At 36.7% G+C, this 17,165-nt stretch overlaps 8 protein-coding genes across 8 annotated transcripts; 3 read left to right on the top strand and 5 right to left on the bottom strand. All coding sequences in view use genetic code 12, as the record gives it.

Moving 5' to 3' along the window:
• Positions 1-70: 70 nt before the first annotated feature.
• On the bottom strand, positions 71-1,459 carry KGF56_000560 (uncharacterized protein; the record flags this gene model as incomplete). Its single annotated transcript, XM_049326485.1, has 1 exon — positions 71-1,459. One exon carries the CDS (start codon positions 1,457-1,459, stop codon positions 71-73), a length of 1,389 nt encoding a protein of 462 aa, XP_049182459.1.
• A 1,711-nt stretch (positions 1,460-3,170) lies between these two features.
• IPK1 (inositol pentakisphosphate 2-kinase) lies at positions 3,171-4,310 on the top strand (the record flags this gene model as incomplete). Its single annotated transcript, XM_049326483.1, has 1 exon — positions 3,171-4,310. One exon carries the CDS (start codon positions 3,171-3,173, stop codon positions 4,308-4,310), a length of 1,140 nt encoding a protein of 379 aa, XP_049182458.1.
• A 312-nt stretch (positions 4,311-4,622) lies between these two features.
• On the bottom strand, positions 4,623-6,695 carry NCP1 (Ncp1p; the record flags this gene model as incomplete). Its single annotated transcript, XM_049326482.1, has 1 exon — positions 4,623-6,695. One exon carries the CDS (start codon positions 6,693-6,695, stop codon positions 4,623-4,625), a length of 2,073 nt encoding a protein of 690 aa, XP_049182457.1.
• A 1,514-nt stretch (positions 6,696-8,209) lies between these two features.
• On the bottom strand, positions 8,210-9,448 carry KGF56_000557 (Smc5-Smc6 complex subunit; the record flags this gene model as incomplete). The annotated part of the gene is made up of 1 exon (XM_049326481.1): positions 8,210-9,448. The coding sequence occupies one exon, from the start codon at positions 9,446-9,448 to the stop codon at positions 8,210-8,212; it is 1,239 nt and encodes a 412-aa protein (XP_049182456.1).
• Positions 9,449-10,144: 696 nt separating this feature from the next.
• Positions 10,145-11,845, bottom strand: KGF56_000556 (uncharacterized protein; the record flags this gene model as incomplete). The annotated part of the gene is made up of 1 exon (XM_049326480.1): positions 10,145-11,845. One exon carries the CDS (start codon positions 11,843-11,845, stop codon positions 10,145-10,147), a length of 1,701 nt encoding a protein of 566 aa, XP_049182455.1.
• Positions 11,846-12,647: 802 nt separating this feature from the next.
• On the bottom strand, positions 12,648-13,211 carry KGF56_000555 (uncharacterized protein; the record flags this gene model as incomplete). Its single annotated transcript, XM_049326479.1, has 1 exon — positions 12,648-13,211. One exon carries the CDS (start codon positions 13,209-13,211, stop codon positions 12,648-12,650), a length of 564 nt encoding a protein of 187 aa, XP_049182454.1.
• Positions 13,212-13,394: 183 nt separating this feature from the next.
• NAT4 (Nat4p) lies at positions 13,395-14,108 on the top strand (the record flags this gene model as incomplete). The annotated part of the gene is made up of 1 exon (XM_049326478.1): positions 13,395-14,108. The coding sequence occupies one exon, from the start codon at positions 13,395-13,397 to the stop codon at positions 14,106-14,108; it is 714 nt and encodes a 237-aa protein (XP_049182453.1).
• A 746-nt stretch (positions 14,109-14,854) lies between these two features.
• RBT7 (Rbt7p) lies at positions 14,855-15,820 on the top strand (the record flags this gene model as incomplete). The annotated part of the gene is made up of 1 exon (XM_049326477.1): positions 14,855-15,820. The coding sequence occupies one exon, from the start codon at positions 14,855-14,857 to the stop codon at positions 15,818-15,820; it is 966 nt and encodes a 321-aa protein (XP_049182452.1).
• Positions 15,821-17,165: the final 1,345 nt, after the last annotated feature.

The raw sequence follows: 17,165 nt of genomic DNA, 5'->3' as shown, positions 1-17,165 counted from the left end.
ACCAGTCAAAAAAAAAAATAAAAAAAAAATGTATGAAAACAATCAAACTAAATCAGCTTCTAGTTTCATTTTAAAGTGTGGGTTTTTTGTTGTTCTCATCCTCTTCCTTCTTTTCAGTTGTTTCTCCCACTTTGATCTTTCTCTTTTTCATCAATCGTTTTATATTCTCAAAAACTTGATCAGTAGTAACATTTGAATCATATGAGAAATTTTTTTTGAGATAATTTTCTTGTTGTTGTTTATAAGTTGGGTCTCGAAGTAAATTTTTTAAATGAGTGTCGAATTGAGATTCAGGAATGGCTTTATTTGTAATTGGACATATGATTGTTTTCTCCGATGCGGCTGCTGTGATTGTGGAAGAGGTGGGTGAAATGATGGAGGTTGTGGTTGAAGGGTTAGTTGTCTTTTTCAATCTTGAGGTTCCTGCCGCTTTTATTTTCATTCCTTTCAATGGCGGTGGTACTGGTACTGGAGTTGTCTCAGTTGAAGAAGTCATACCACTACTCTCGGATTTAGTTTCTTCAATCTCTTTTGACTTTTCTTTTAGGTTTTCATTTTTAACTGGTTTTGCTTTTTGTAAAGGTATCTCTTGCTTTTTGTTAACTAGTGATCGTTTTATTAAATCATCTCTTTTCAAAGGTAGGTTCAATTCTTTAACTTCATCGATTGCATCAAATTCAATCATATCAACAAGAACAAAATCCTGCCAATCAATTTGAGCAAAGCGTAGTTGTTTCTGTTTAACCTCATCCGTTTTCAACTTTTGCTTTATCTTATTTTGTTTTATATACTGTGCACGTTGAAAACATCTTGTTAAAATGTTAAATTGCCCATTCCCTCGATCATTCTTCACGTCATCCACTTCCTGTTCCAATTCCTTTCTCAAGGGGTGTTCGGGGTTAGTAGACATATTGTTTATGAGGCGGTATTGCTCAACATAGATTTGAAATAAACCATGCAAAGAATGGTGAGGTTTCAAAAACTCAAATTGTGCTTCATTACCTAATTTTTTCTCATGATCTAGCAATTTTGGTATTTGGTCTTGACCATTAATTGAAATGTACAAGGCACTAGTCTTGATGACATCTAGATCATATTGAGTGATGACTGGGAAATTCTCAATGAAAAAAGGGAGATCTCTGGGTTTGGCAATATGAATATCTTTCAAATCGGCAGTTTCCTCCTCAACTGGTTTTCCCAAATTGCCTTCTGCTTTTTCAACTGCTTCCAATGCTTTCAACTTCCATAGATAATAAGGATGATATTCATTTTCTGGCTTTAGGAAATCAAATTGTTTCTTTCGATTATTTTTCAATAGTCGTTCTTCAAACGATTTGCCGTTTTTCACAATATATGTAATAGATTTATCGATGGTTTCTTTTGTTTCGGGACCGGGAAGTTTGATATCCAGTGGTGGAGCCTGCAGCAGCGACGGGGGTGGTGTTTCAGATTGAGACATTGTCACTATTACTCTCCAGTAGTAGTAACCTACTCAACTCATCACCTTTTTTACCTTTTTTGGAATTGTCGCAATATTTTTCAGTGTCGTGAAAAAATGCCACTATCAGACACTATCGAGCCACTATCGAGCAGAGCGAGATAGTGTCAGTCGGTAGAGTTATTAAAGTGTTGTGCTCCACTATCGAGCAGAGCGAGATAGTGTCAGTCGGTAGAGTTATTAAAGTGTTGTGCTCCACTATCGAGCAGAGCGAGATAGTGTCAGTCGGTAGAGTTATTAAAGTGTTGTGCTCCACTATCGAGCAGAGCGAGATAGTGTCAGTCGATAGTGTTATTAAAGTGTTGTGCTCCACTATCGAGCAGAGCGAGATAGTGTCAGTCGATAGTGTTATTAAAGTGTTGTGCTCCACTATCGAGCAGAGCGAGATAGTGTCAGTCGATAGTGTCAGTCGATAGTGCTATTAAAGTGTTGTGCCCCACTATCTCGCTCTGCTCGATAGTGTCAGTCGATAGTGTCAGTCGATAGTGCTATTAAAGTGTTGTGCTCCACTATCTCGCTCTGCTCGATAGTGGTGCTCGATAGTGGTGCTCGATAGTGGTGCTCGATAGTGTAGTACTCACGTGACACGCGCATTGTTTTCTTATTTCCACTTTCCCGCTAAACTCATAATAAACAGAGTCGTGTCTCTACAATATTAATCTATTTTTAGAACTCAAGTGGATTACTAGTAATCAGAAACTCTGTTGATAATGAAGATGATTTCGATGAAGAAAACGGAAAACAATAAGATGAAACAGAATGTTGTGGGACTAAATAACAAAATATGGGGAGACGAAAATCGGGTTCTGGGAACCCAAGGTCCTTAGGTTCCTTGTTTCTGGGTCCTTAGGTTCTCACCTGTCAAACGCAATCAATTTCCTGATTGGTAGCAGCTAATCAGTGCCTGCTGCTCCACTATCTCGCTCTGCTTGATAGTGTCGCTAATAAAGATATTGTGTATCGAAAATAAGGTACCAAAAAAATAAAGCCAAACCAAACGAGCAAGCCAAATAAAAAAAAAAAAGTTATCTCCGAGTCACGTGATATGAGAAACTAAAAAATAAATATCTATATAAATATATCAAGGCACACAAAAGTTGAGTTAAAATCATGAAAAATAAAAAATGGTGTATTCATTTGCCAACCATCTTAATTAAACCCCAATACAAAAGAATTTTACTGTTTTGTTGATAAGGCGTATTTTTAAGTAAAGTATATATTTTTATTTATTTTATATATATATATATATATTTTTTTTTTGGCCCCCTTAACCTCACACGGGGTTTCTCACATCTTTCTCTCATTACTCTTACCTTAATTCTAGCATACTTGTACCAACCTTCCTATAAACTCCCCTTACTTCCATTTACGAGTCTAGACCAACCAAAAAGATATTTTACTTTTTTTTGTTCCTTTACTTTTTCCAGTTTTTTCTATTTTTTTTAATCTTTTTTTTTCTTTCCATTCTTTTTGATCCATTAACCATTTAAAAAGAGAGGTATCATCATTGGTAACAACGCAGACCGGCTTTGGATAGTAGCAACAGCACCATCATTACCAAAGAGTGTGATACGGGATTGGTTGTTACACCATATTAAAAATAAAAATAAAAATTTTGAACATCGATTTGCTCAAAGTTATTGCATTGCATAATTATTAAGCTGAAGTGAAGATGGAGATATATAAAACTACTACTCCAAATGAATGGAGGTATTTCGCCAAGGGATCAGCTAACATTTTATTCAAGTATTGTGGTAATAACGACTACTTGACTCATAAACTATTAAGATTAAGGCTAGTTAAAAAGGATGAGGAATATATAAGTACATGCGAATTATATGATTTTATTGAATTGAAATGCAAGCATTTATTCGATTCGACTCATGGACAAGTGGTTATTAATATTCAATTGGTCGTGTTGACTAATGAGTTTGTTGCAAATTTAGATAGCTGTGGGTTCCAACTACAGTTGAATGAGCGATATGGCTTGCTATTGCCTAATATTCTAGATGGTGAATATGTTAGATTTTCACTACTGAAGAATTGTCAATTGTACATCAATAATAATGGTAATTGCAGTAATAACAATAGCAACAACAACAATAAAAATAATAATAATAATATTACTGCTGAAATCGATCTTTATAATGGTTGTCAATCACTACAACAAGTTTCCCTAAATACCAAAATTAACTCAATTATATTTGAAATAAAACCAAAATGGTTGTACGATAACACGTCCTCCAACTATTGCCGTACGTGTTCTCACAATCAATTGCGCAATGTGTCTCGACATTTTTGTCCCTTAGATTTACTATATCCACAAACAATAGATCAAGGCATTTCAGATATATTTGCATTGATACCTCAACTGATTCTCACTTTAATTGAAGAAAAGAATCAATTTCCAATAAGGCAGTTATTTCACAATTACTTGGCTACACCAAATAACATCTTTATTAAATTAAAAGAATGTCAAAAAATCTGCAATAAGCAAGACCAAATTGGAAGTATCCGTTGCGCAGATGACGTGTCTCAGCATTTATCGTTAGTGATGACCTTACGTGATGTTGGCCTATTCATCAAATTTGAAAAATTCAATCCTTTGAATAATACTCATAATTCGCATAACAACATCAATAATTTGTATACATTGAAGGACAAAAAATATTTGATCACTTGTAACATCTATGATTTGGATTTAAAGAGTAAGATGAAGTATAAGCATTGGCTCAAGGTTGAAGAGGAATTGAAGGCAATATATAACCTGAATAATCCGCTGTGGCCACATTGTGTCCGTGTCGAGCCATGATCAACACTATCGAGCATACAAGCTGCCACCACCAAATCCAGACCCCACAATTTCCTTCTTCTTAATGGATATAAAGGCATGAAACATATATATGTTTGTTTGTTTTTTTGGTTTTTTTTACCTTTTGGCTTATATTTATTCAATATTTATTAGAATTTTGCATTATTAGAAAATGTCATCCACGTCAAAAATCTCTATATACTGTTTCTTTTTTTTTTTTATTTTTTTATTTTTATTTTTTGGTCCTTCATGATTCTCTTAAAATTTTATACAGAAAAAAGAAAAAATGTCTTGGTTTCTACTTTACATTTTTTACCAGACATCTTCTTGGTATCTATTTTGCACTTTCAAACTTCGAACTAATTCAGCAGCCTTTTCCAATTCAATACCTCTTTCTTCACTAATTACTTTAACAAAGCTAGCTTGTACATCTCTAGCCATATGGCTAGCATCTCCACAAACATAAATGATAGCTCCTTCTTCTTGTAATAAATGATTAATTCTTTTAGCTTGTTCCAAAATCTTCTCTTGCACATAAACTTTTTTCCCCGGTATAGCTCTTGAAAAAGCACAATTAAGTTCAAAATTTGAGCCCAAAATCTTTGCGTATTCTTTCCACTCCTCTTTATATAGGTAATCTTCATTTTCGTTTCTACATCCATAGAAAAGAACACTTGGTCCTACATTCATTCCATTCTTTACTTGCTGAACACGTTCCCTAACAAATCCACGCAATGGAGCAACCCCAGTTCCTGGACCAACTAAAATTATTGGCGTTTTTGTACTCGAAGGTAATTTAAAAGTTGATCTTCTTACATGAACCGGTAATTTAAAATTATGAAACTTGTGTCTTGGACCTTCCAAGTCATAGTGAACAATGGGGATATCAGTAGTTGACTTATTTTTAACCAATTCAATATTCTTAAGATGATTAGTAACTACACCAGTTATTAATCTTGAATCTGATTCTAATTCAGATTCAACAACCGCGGTAATATGGATCCGGTTCTTTTCACATAAACTAGAAGATGAAATTGAGTAATAACGTGGAGTCAAATGTTGGATATTTTCAATTAAAAATTCAAAAGGTACTTGAGTCCATGGCTTCCCATTTGAAACATGCAATAAAGCATCGGCAATATTATACTTTTTATGAGTAACAACTTCAGCAAATTTTACCTTGTCGGTAGCTAATGAAGTTACTCTTTCTTTTGTTGCTTCATCTGGAGCAAAGCCTGCAACTGAAAGGAAAAATTGTCTTGATATTGGTCCGGAAATTTCTAAATGGTGCCTAATTGTAGCTTCATAAGTAATTGGTGTTGGGAATGGAATATGGTATGTAGTATCCAATGTTTTTAAATCATAAACTGTATCGCGTTTTGCTTCCAAACCAAAAGCTTTCACAAAACTGGAAATGTTTTCATTACAATTCTGGGGCCATATTGCTAAATGATCTCCTGTTGAATATTTCAAATTAGAATCACTTAAATCGAATTCGACATGAACACAGGATCTTTCTTTAGAATTGAACAATTCCTTAATATGGCAAATGGGAGCCAAATATGGATGAGTATGATCGAATGGACCCTTTAACAACTCAGTGACATCGGTAGCAGTGATATATTTTTTAGTCGGTTCACCAAGTGACACTTGATCATTATCGTTATCAATTGATAAATCATCTCTTTCAGTCAACTTGACACTTGGTTCATATTTCAATTCTTTTTCCTCCATATCCAAATTGTTTCTTAATGAGTCAAATACTTCGTCTTTCCAAGTCAAGAAATCCTCATCCAAAGTTCCTTTACCATCGTCACCTTCACCATATGGAGCAAATCTCTCTGCACCTTTTTCTTCCAATGATTGGTTGAGTTTTCTACCTATTGCGTTATAAAATTCATAAGTGGAATTACCCAAACCGAAAACTGTAAATCTCAAATTGCTCAATGTGTCTGCCTCGTTCTCCAAGTACTCAATAAACTCGATAGCGTTATCTGTGGGTTCACCTTCACCATAGGTAGCCATTAAAAAAAATACCAAGATATTATCCTTGATTTCATCAAATTTATCCCAGTCATAGTCTGCGAAATCTGCAACCATTGTTTTCAAGCCAAATCTAGAACTCAATTCTCTAGACATTTTGTGACAATAATCCTCAGCAGTACCAGTTTGAGAGCCAAACAAGAGCAATGAGTTTTTGTCATTTTTCTCCATAACTTCAAAAATATTTCTTGACTTGGCCAACCCGCCAGCTAGACCTGAACCTTCGGCATTTAAGAAGCCACTGGTTTCCTTTTTGGCAAACAATTGTGTCTTGCTGTAATAAACAGCGACAGCTGCTGCCAATATAATGACGACATACAAGTCCAAAGAATCCAAAGCCATTGTGTCAACCTTCAATCCACTCTATATTCCCAAATAAAGGCTCAGCTTTCACCAAAACTCAAGAACTCAAGAACCAAGAAGAAGAAGAAGAAGAAGAAGAAGAGAGAAAGAAAGAAAGAAAGAAAAGGGTTGTAAAAAATTTGGCCTCTAAAAAAAGAAGGGGGAAAACTAAAGAATAAAAAAAAGAGAGAATCAATCAGTAGAAATTTATACAGTGAAAGGGAAATTGTTGGCCAATTAAATGTTAACTACGAGGGGGTTGGAGCTTAACTATAGGGGTAAGGGAGGGGGATTCAAGTTAATAGCTAGTGTCAATTGTTGGCAACAGCTAACAATGCATACAGTTAAGTATGAAGCTTCTACTACAGGCGATTTTTCTTTTTTCTTCTATGGTATATTTTGGCTTGTGATATTATGAGCATGCATTTGATTTTAGTTAAAGAGTGGGGACACGACATCACTTGTGGGATGTAAAGATTTTTCTATACGACATAAAGTTACGAGAGAATGTCTAATAGACATTGTATTGCGACACTAGCGAGCAAAGCGATCTTCTTTGTTGTCATCACTTTCTGACTAGCTTGTGGGATTTATAGCAACTCTTTTTGTTACGACATTCAATTCCCGAACCTGGCTTTTGACAACCCCTAAATTTGTAATTGGAAAAAATAATCTACGACATGTTTAGTAATAAGGCTAAAGCATGTGTAGAATGTTTATGGTTGTCAATTCGGAAAATAGACAACCATAAGGCGGTAGCGTCGTATAACACTGACACTATTGACCTGCACTATCGAGCGACACTATCGAGCGACACTATCGAGCGACACTATCGAGCGAAGCGAGATAGTGGAGCAACACTAACTAATGATACTATTGAACAGAGCGAGACAGTGGAGCAGCACTGTCTACTGACACTATCGACCAGAGCGGCTAGTGTGCTCCATTTACTCGCTCTGCTCGATAGTGTCGAGTGAAAAATCAATAGATATTGGCTTCAATTGTTTCTTTCGCAGTAAGTTTGCACTTTTTGAAAAAAGCAGAAGCAAAAGTAGAAGAATTAATGTTCAATTTAGTAAAAAGCATTTTGTAAAACCGCTCTCTTGGAAATAAAAAGAAGCACAAGAATTGATATACAATTTGGGAGAAGGCATTTTAAAACCGCACTCTTGGAAATAAGAATAACCTTGGGTGAAGAATCAATAGATATAGTAGATATAGGCTTCAATTCAGCAGAGAGCAGAGAGTAGAGAGTAGTGAGTAGTAAGAAGTGAGTAGTAAGTAGTGAGTAGTGAGTAGTGAGTAGTGAGTAGTGAGTAGATAGTAGTAAGTACTGAGTAGTGAGTAGATAGTAGTAAGTACTGAGTAGTGAGTAAATAGTAGTGAGTACTGAGTAGCGAGTAGAGAAGAAAAGGGTAAATTCAAACAGCAGTTGGAAACATTAATCAACATTATGAAAAGGTATCAAAGTATTAAGTGTTGCTCCACAATCTCGCTCCGCTCGATAGTGTTGTTCATTGATTATTCATCGATTGTTCTCGTTCGCCGCCATTACGACCACTAGGACTATCTACTTGACTGGAACCATTATTCTCATCCTGTGCTAATGCAACCCCATATGCACGTTCAATAGTAACAATCGTCAGTTCAGCAATAGCATCCGTAAACGCGTCGCCATACACAATCTTGATATAATCAAATACACTTTGTGGTGTAAATTCAACAAGTGATCTTCGGCCTAAAGCATAGCTAAACATTTTCTCACTATTACTAGTTTGACTACTACTGCTAACAAATGACGCTGTTGCTCCTCCCGATGCAGATGACCTATCATTTTGAGTTATACCAAGTTCCTTCTTCACAATGTATTCTTTCGCATCCAACTCTTTTATTAGCTCTTGAATATTCATATCATAATTGGAATTTCTCACATGCTCCTTATCGGAAATTCCAAATTTCTTCATACTTGTGATTAATTGTTGTTCCGATATATGGTTCTCGTTAAGTACTACAAAGGTGATAATAACCATAGTTAATCCGGTCTTGATTAAATCATAGTTGGACCTAGGCAATCCTTTAACTTTGCTATATTTAGGTAGGAAAAATTTACAATCTCCCAACTTTGTCTTATCTAATGAGGTAGATACTTCTATTGACCACAATTCACCAAGAACATCTTTCGCTTCCTTCAGTAAATTACAAACCAAAACCAATGGTCGCCTGGCTCCATGGGATTTACGTAGTTTACTCCCACTGCTTATACCTCCTCCCCCTATCCCCACAAAATCTTCTTGTTTATTTTTCCTAGCGGCACCTTCAACCAAGGTCATTCCATAAACATTCTCAAGAATTTTGGTTGCCTCTCTAAGTAGCACATCGCTTTTAAATCGTTTGTTGGTTAAGTTTTGAGCAATCAACTCTCGTTTGAAAAATTGACCTTTTAGTTCTCGTTGAAGAATTAGTTTAACAACTTGGTTTACATCATGTTGTAGATCTTGATCTTCATTCAGTATCGAACCTCTATCTCGACTATCTTGATATTCTCCGTCTTCTCCATTCTCGTTATCTTCTTCTTCCTCTTCTCTACCTCTACCTCCTCCTCTTCCATCAGTTTCTTTTTCTACTTCTTCTTCTTCATCTTCATAGTCATCTACTATTGCCCGTTTCTTCCTTCTTTTGGACTCCGAGACCAATAAGTTGCTCTCTACACGAGATGCTTCTATCTCTGCCAAAGTGATTTTCCTCTTGGCCATTTGGAATCGAGAGGGCGGAAGGGAGAGTGGTCTAAAGTCACTATTATTCCTTTCGTCTCTACAAACTCAATTTTATTCATTTTTTTCCCGCCTCATAGAGACGCGTTTTATTTATGGAATCAGGGCTCGTATTCAAAATCAATCATTCATGGTTGAAAAGAGAAATCACGGCAAGGGAAAATCACTCCATTTGAACAAAGACTCTAGAGAAGAGATGTGGTTTAGTCACTTTGCTCGATTTTGAGTATATATATAGCATTATTTTCACAATCACAATTTTTAGAATCTCTACAAAACTACACCAAATTGTTATCAAACTAGTCAATACATATCTCTTGTTAAATTACAAATGAGATGAGATAGATAGATAGATAGATAGATAGATAGATAGATATCTCCTTTACTTGTGGTTAAAAAAATAATAATATGCAAACTGTACTCATATCACGATTCGAACACTGGAAGTAACTCAAAACTAACCCAATTTATCACGTGTAAACCAACTCGACTAGCTTCCAATTGTGTGCGAGTCGGTACATGGTAGCGCGCAGACGGGAAAAAAAGAAAAATTTAAGAAAAACATACATACATACATACATACACATATATACACATACATACATATATATATATATAAAATCTATACGAAGTTATACGAAGCTATACAAAGCTATACAAGCTAATCTCACTCAATTCTCATTTAACTTTTTTGAAACAAAAATGAGTATCACCAATCTCTTGTCTCAAAATCTTTCCAATCTCAATTAGTTTCTCATCGGTATTTCTCAATCCGATCAAGCTTAGATTTACAGGAGCTTTGGCGAATGATTTTGCATCGTCATATTGTTTGTAAAAGTACTCATCAATTTCATTCAATGGTTTGTACTCTGCCAATGGATGATCTAAATTCTCATCAACAGTGGTCACTGGAAATACCAATACTGGGTAATCCAAGAGATTCCATTGACAAGTATATCCCCAGTATTTAGAAGTCTCATGTTTTGGCGCAACGTTAGGGAACACGGGTGCAATTACAGCATCCAAAATATGCCCATCCTTATCAGTATATTTATCAACCCAATATTGCAAATATTCTTTTCTATACTTTTGTTTCTCTAAATTGTAGTACCATTGCTCATGCATTTCCAAGTCCTTTGCCCCGTCAATTGCCCAACTTGTTTGCACAAGTAGCGGTTCCCCAGTTGAGCTCAAAGTTGCCTTGAAATCACGTCCGCCATCTTCAAAATAAAGCTTTCCCAAAATGGGCATTGTTCTTTCATGTTGAAAAGGTTCAAATGGAACAAGCTCAAAGTTGCCCAATTCGGATAATTTCTCTTGAACGATATTCAAAGCACGCTTAACTGGTGGTGACGGATTCACAATATTGTCAGATACCATTATCCCAATCCTAAATTTATCTTGTTTGGTGTGTTTCCATTCAATAGGTGCTAATGTAGGATCAATTAACCATGGCTTAGAATCAATTATCGTTTTCATCACTAAGTCAATCGTTTCCAAAGATCTCGATAATGGGCCAGTTACTGATAAAATCGATTCTGAGCCTCTATTACATGAAAAATAGTCGGCCGTTGGTAGTCTGCCTAATGTACTTCTCAATCCATAAATGCCATTAAACGCCGCAGGACTTCTAATGCTGCCACCAATATCGCTTCCCAAACCAAATGGACTAGCATATAAGCCATTCAACACCCCTTCGCCTCCAGATGAACCGCCACTAGTCAATTCGCTATTGAAACTGTTAACAGTACGTCCATGGGCATAAGAAACACACTCAAGCATCATTAACGATTGCGGATTGGTGGTACGAACAAATGGATAAGCACCGTTTTTTTTCAAAATGTTGACTATATCAGCATTGTAATCAACAATTCTGTCAAGATAACATAATGATCCATGAGTCACTGCACGTCCAATAAATGGGATCATCTCTTTAATAGAAAAGGGTAACCCGTATAATGGTAAATCTTTCATAGTCTCATGGTTCCTATCTAAATATTCGGCATATTCTAATGCTTCATCAGGTAAATATTCCTGAACGCAGTTTGTCAATTTAGAAGCAATAATAGCTGCAGTCATATAACTTTTCAATACTTCAACACATGTAAATTTTCCATTCTTCAAATCGGTTAATAAGTCAACTGGTTCTTTTTCTGTAATGTCCAATACCGATTGTGGTACTGTTTTTAAGTACAATTGAAATGGGTGTTTTGTTGGTGACCCATAATCTTTTGTCGTCTCACCTTTAGCACTAGGAAGCTCGTTGTATTTTTGTCCAAGAGCTTTATCAAAATTCACCAATTTTAATGATTTTTCCAACGAATTTTGATAAATCAGTTGCGCTTTAGTAGCAAGAACCTCCCAATTGTCTGAAAGCATATTGATCTAAATACTTATTACATAAATAAGAAACAAAAGAGAAAGAGAGAGAAAGAGAAAGGGAGAAAAAGAAAGGGCATTTATGGCATAATACGTCACTCTATTTATATTCTATATATTACTTGATATATTGTAAAGATATTATTTGCTCCACCACTAAAAGCCGCGGCGTTTAAAGATAAGAGATTGGAATTTATTGAGGTTTGAATTTTGGTGAACAAATTCCTTTTTTTTTTTTGGTTTGTTCTCCTTTTTTTAAGACTATTTAAACGTGGAGTAACTAACTTGTATTGGACGTAAACCTCTGCTTCTATCGAGCAGAGCGAGATAGTGTCTACAAAGTCTTGGTCCAATATCGAGCAAAGCGAGATTAGTGGAGCAACACTAGCTGCCACCGACACTATCGAACGGCACTATCTCGCTCTGCTCGATAGTGTCTACTAAGTGTTGCTCCACTATCGAGCAGAGCGAGTAGTCCATAGACCCCACAAACTTCTTGTGCCCCACAAACTTCCTGTACTCCACGAATTTTCTCTGCACCTCCTCCCCACACACACACTATTGTTGAAAGACTAATTCCCGCTCCACTCTCAAAAGACTAAACTCAGATGCCTTATTCGGGCCTTTTTGTATAACAATATGCTCACGTTTGTGTGTATGTGGTGCAAAGTATCGACTTCTCCTTTACAGCTAGTTCTCGCCATCTCTTCCTTTATAGCTGGTTCTCGCCATCTCTTCCTTTATAGCTAGTTCTCGCCGTCTCTTCCTTTATAGCTAGTTCTCGCCATCTCTTTTGTCTAACTCAAGACTCATCCATATCCAAGCAACGTATCAATTCAATCAACTCCATATCCTCTTCCCATTCTAGCATCTCTGCTTCATCCTCCAAAATTTCAATCTCCCTCTGTTCTCGACGAATTTCTTCCTCTTCAGCCAACAATTTCTCAATGTCATCTCCATTTATTACAGCCAAAAGATCACTATTCTGCGAACTTATTCGATCGAATTCGCATTGTTGATCCTCCTTACGTTGTCTACGAAGTTGAAGTATCTCTTGCCGATGTTGATTTTTAATTTTTTGGATTATGTCGTATTTACTCTTGTTGCCTTCAGCTCTGGACCCCTGCAGCGAAATATCGTTATGGTTAATCTGACGATAGTGTCGACATTGTGTGGGCAGTTGAAGGGGACTTGATGAAAGTGGGTGTAACCGAGTTTTGGATCTTTCTTGTTGTGTTTGAAATACCTGTTCTATTATTGAAGCAGGTGGTGATGACGTGAATGTAGCGTGCAGCGAGAACCTACAACTTTCCGGAGAGGTCGTAGCCACATCGCTCTTTGTATCTTGAGAAACTTCAGAACTCATTCTCTACTTGAGTCGCCAGTGTGTTAGTGCCGATATTAGTGCCACGGGAATAATACCAAAACCTCATCTACGATGATGATACGCGTTTGAAAAACCCAGTATTTTATTTCTTTTTATTTCTTTATTTTTTTTTTTTTCACTTTTAAAGAGGAACGAGTCCTGATTGATAAGGTTGGCTAACTGATGGAGAATAGTCTGTTGCACTTGAAGGTTAATTTTGAAATCAATGGTGTCAGATTCAATGAATTTAGCGAGTGCAATTTATATTTGTTGAGGGCTATAGAAGAGGACATATGCTCTTCTACAAGTATTGAGGATGTATTCAAGTTTCCTGGGATTGCTTTCCATTTCCTGCCGCTGTCTCAACTTAAAGATGCTGCGATATGTAGACTTGTAGATATCATTGACGATAATCTAGGCGAGATTTATTTGAAAAACTATGGAAAGAAATGGAAAGATGCAAAGAAAAGGGAATTGAATGAAGCAGGAATGGTAATAGTTAGTATCACTAGAGATGATTCTGGTCAAGTAGAAGGGTTTATTTCGTTTAAGATGTGTTTTGATGCTGATGAAAAATTTGTATTGTACTTGTATGAAATACAGCTTGGTAAAAAACTTCAAGGACACGGCTTGGGACAGAGTATAATGGACCAATTCCATGAATATGTAGCATCCTTACAACGGTCATCAAATAAACTCTATCAGAAATTAAACGGTACTGCATTAACGGTGTTTTCTGAAAATGAACGAGCTTTTGCGTGGTATACAAGATTGGGGTATAAATTTGCAGAATGCTCGCCAATGGATAAAACTAAACGAGATGGCACGGTTAAAAAGCCAAAATTCTATTTAATGAAGAGACACTATCGAGCGACACTATCGAGCAGAGCGAGATAGTGTTGTAACAAGCTACAAAGTGTCGTTGACAGATAGTCTCGCTCTACTCGATAGTATTGTAACAAGCTACAAAGTGTCGTTGACACTATCTCGCTCTGCTCGATAGTGGAGGGGGAGGAAAAACGGTCCACATATTTCAACCCCACGAGGTGCTGCATGTTAAAAGCTACAATTAAAGACCTATAAACTACAAGTTAGACTGTTATTTCCCTGCTTACCATATTTGACCCAATTTTGAACGAATTTGTATAAATGAAAACAAAAAAAAAACAAATAAAAAAACATTTGCACCCATTTAAACTATTTTCAATCAATTTAGCCCTTATACAAAACTGAAATGGGAATCGGAAAAATGGTAGGAAAAAGCAAGCAAGTCAAATAGGGGAGGAAGGAGAAAAGAGACACTATTACTTTCCAAGTGTTCCACTACCGTACCATGTGGGCCAATTAATTAGTTAATTAATTGCACTAAAATACCGATATGGAAAAGAAAAAAAAAAAAAAGTAATTATTGCAAAATCATGTTAGAAGTATACCTGAATAATTTTCCGAAACTCATTCATCTTGTATTCTTCACGATGTGCTAATGTAAAAACAGATTGTGGTACCGTAGGAGTAGGCGGCACCTTTTGCAAAAAAAAAAAAAAAGTTTATATCTTTAAACCTTTGTTTCAAAGTATTTAAAGATAGTAATACCTCTCTGCTGGAGAGATGTAAAACCAACAACCTCCCCCCTTAGAAAGAAGATGCTAGCAACTGTTGCTGTCACCATTACCTTGGCTGCCCGGTCTGTCCTTGCAGCTTCTGCTTCTGCTCCTTACTTTGGTAAAGTTTTCCATGGTCATAGAACTTCTGCTGATTCTTCATCAGAGGGAAATATCTATCCAATCAAGGATTGTTCAGCGTTCATCCAGGATACACCGGATTCATGGTCATGCCATAATACCTCTGTTATTCGTGATGAGTGTTGTTTTGAAAACTACGGTGTCTTGTTGCAATCACAGTTTTGGGATTACAACACCACCTTGTTAAGTATTGCTGTGAATGGTACCACCAAGGATATTGTGCAAGCCGAAGCACAGAGTCAAATCGATTTGCTTTATAATGATATCAAAAGAACTTTCACAATTCATGGGTTATGGAACGATTTGTGCGATGGTTCTTACAGACTGAACTGTGAGCCGAGTTGGGAAGTTGACGATGCAAGAGATAACCTTACACATCTCATTGGCACCGAGTTCAATGAGCCCCAACTATTAGCTGTTATGAAGAGATACTGGATAAACACACTCAAGTCCAATGTTGAAGATCAAGCAAGTGTAGCATTATGGGAGCACGAGTACAATAAACATGGTACTTGTATGAACACCTTGAACCCTGAGTGTTTTGATTCTGGGTATCGAGAGCATGAGCAAGCAGTCAATTTTTACAAAAAAGTTGTTGAAATCTGGAGTCAACTTGATACTTTTCAGTTTTTAGCCGCTGTTGGGATTTTCCCCACGGTTGCAAGACAGTATAAGTTGAGCGATGTTCAAAATGCCTTGTCCAAAGCCCATGGTGGCGAGGTTTACGTTGGATGCTTAAATGGTGCAATTGACGAAGTATGGTATTACCATAACTTGCAAGGAAACGTTTTAAGTGGAACTTATAGAGCGATTGACTCGTTGACAAATAGTACCTGTGGGGAAAAAGTGTGGTACATTCCAAAGTAGTAATGACAGCAGAGCTACACTATCGAGCAGAGCTACACTATCGAGCAGAGCGAGATAGTGGAGCACACTGACAAATGACAATATCGAGCGACACTATCGAGCACACTGACTATTGACAATATCGAGCGACACTGACTATTGACAATATCGAGCGACACTGACTATTGACAATATCGAGCGACACTGACTATTGACAATATCGAGCGACACTGACTATTGACAATATCGAGCGACACTGACTATTGACAATATTGAGCGACACTATCTCACTTTGCTCGATAGTGTCGCTCGATAGTGTCACTGCTCGATATTGTTGGACAAGCTAGTCAATGCCGCTTATGTAATTGTAAGTCTTACCACATGGTAGTAATATTTATATACATATTATTATGGTAGCTTTCTAAGATTATTGTTTTTGAAAAAGAAGCTTTTTATTTATAATGATAGATTATTATTGAGCAAATCTCTTGTATAGATGTATTCCTCTGAGTTATTATTTATTGAGGAACACTATCGAGCAGAGCGAGATAGTGTCACTGCTCGATAGTGGATCACACTGACTAATGATAATATCGAGCGACACTATCGAGCAGAGCGAGATAGTGTCACTGCTCAATAGTGTTGCAACAAGTGAAGAAAAGGTAAATAGATATAAGAATTAGATTAGGTAATAGTTAACAACATAAAGCTATTTATTCAAGACACAAAGATTGGTTCTCTACTCCACTAGAACCTATAGAGCGATTGAAACAATACTGGAAGTAGAGGAGTTTATCCGATATTATAGTTTTGTTTTATAGTAACTGACTAGCTGCCACCGACACTATCGAGCAGAGCGAGATAGTGGAGCAACACTGACTAGCTGCCACCAACACTATCGACCAGAGCGAGATATTGTCGCTCAATATTGTCATTAGTCAGTGTGCTCCACTATCTCGCTCTGCTCGATAGTGTTGCTCGATGGTGGAGCAACACTGACTAGCTGCCACCTACACATTGTAGCTAGTTACAACACTATCTCGCTCTGCTCGATAGTGTCGCTCTGCTCAATAGTGTCGCTCTGCTCGATAGTGTCGCTCTGCTCGATAGTGATTGTTTTTTTCTCTTGGTTTCTTGTCTATGCGCGCGACTAAAAAACTTTCATATTACATAGGGCATTGAATCAATTGGACAAGGTCCAGTTGACAAGAGCTTGTCTAATAAAACACCAAAGTTTCAGAGACACGTACTTCTTTTTTTCTTAGTCAAGTGAAATTTCCATTTTGTTATAATTGGATCTCGCTAACTTGTAAACTGAGCATACGGCTATTTGAAAAAAAAAATTACCTATACGTTTTGCTCTAGC

This window comes from Candida oxycetoniae (assembly GCF_023343755.2).
Source record: "Candida oxycetoniae strain CBS 10844 chromosome Unknown scaffold7, whole genome shotgun sequence".
Taxonomy (NCBI): Eukaryota; Fungi; Ascomycota; class Pichiomycetes; order Serinales; family Debaryomycetaceae; genus Lodderomyces; species Lodderomyces oxycetoniae.
The sequence above is the reverse complement of the archived record's forward strand: the minus strand, read 5'-3'. Positions and strand labels throughout refer to the sequence as shown.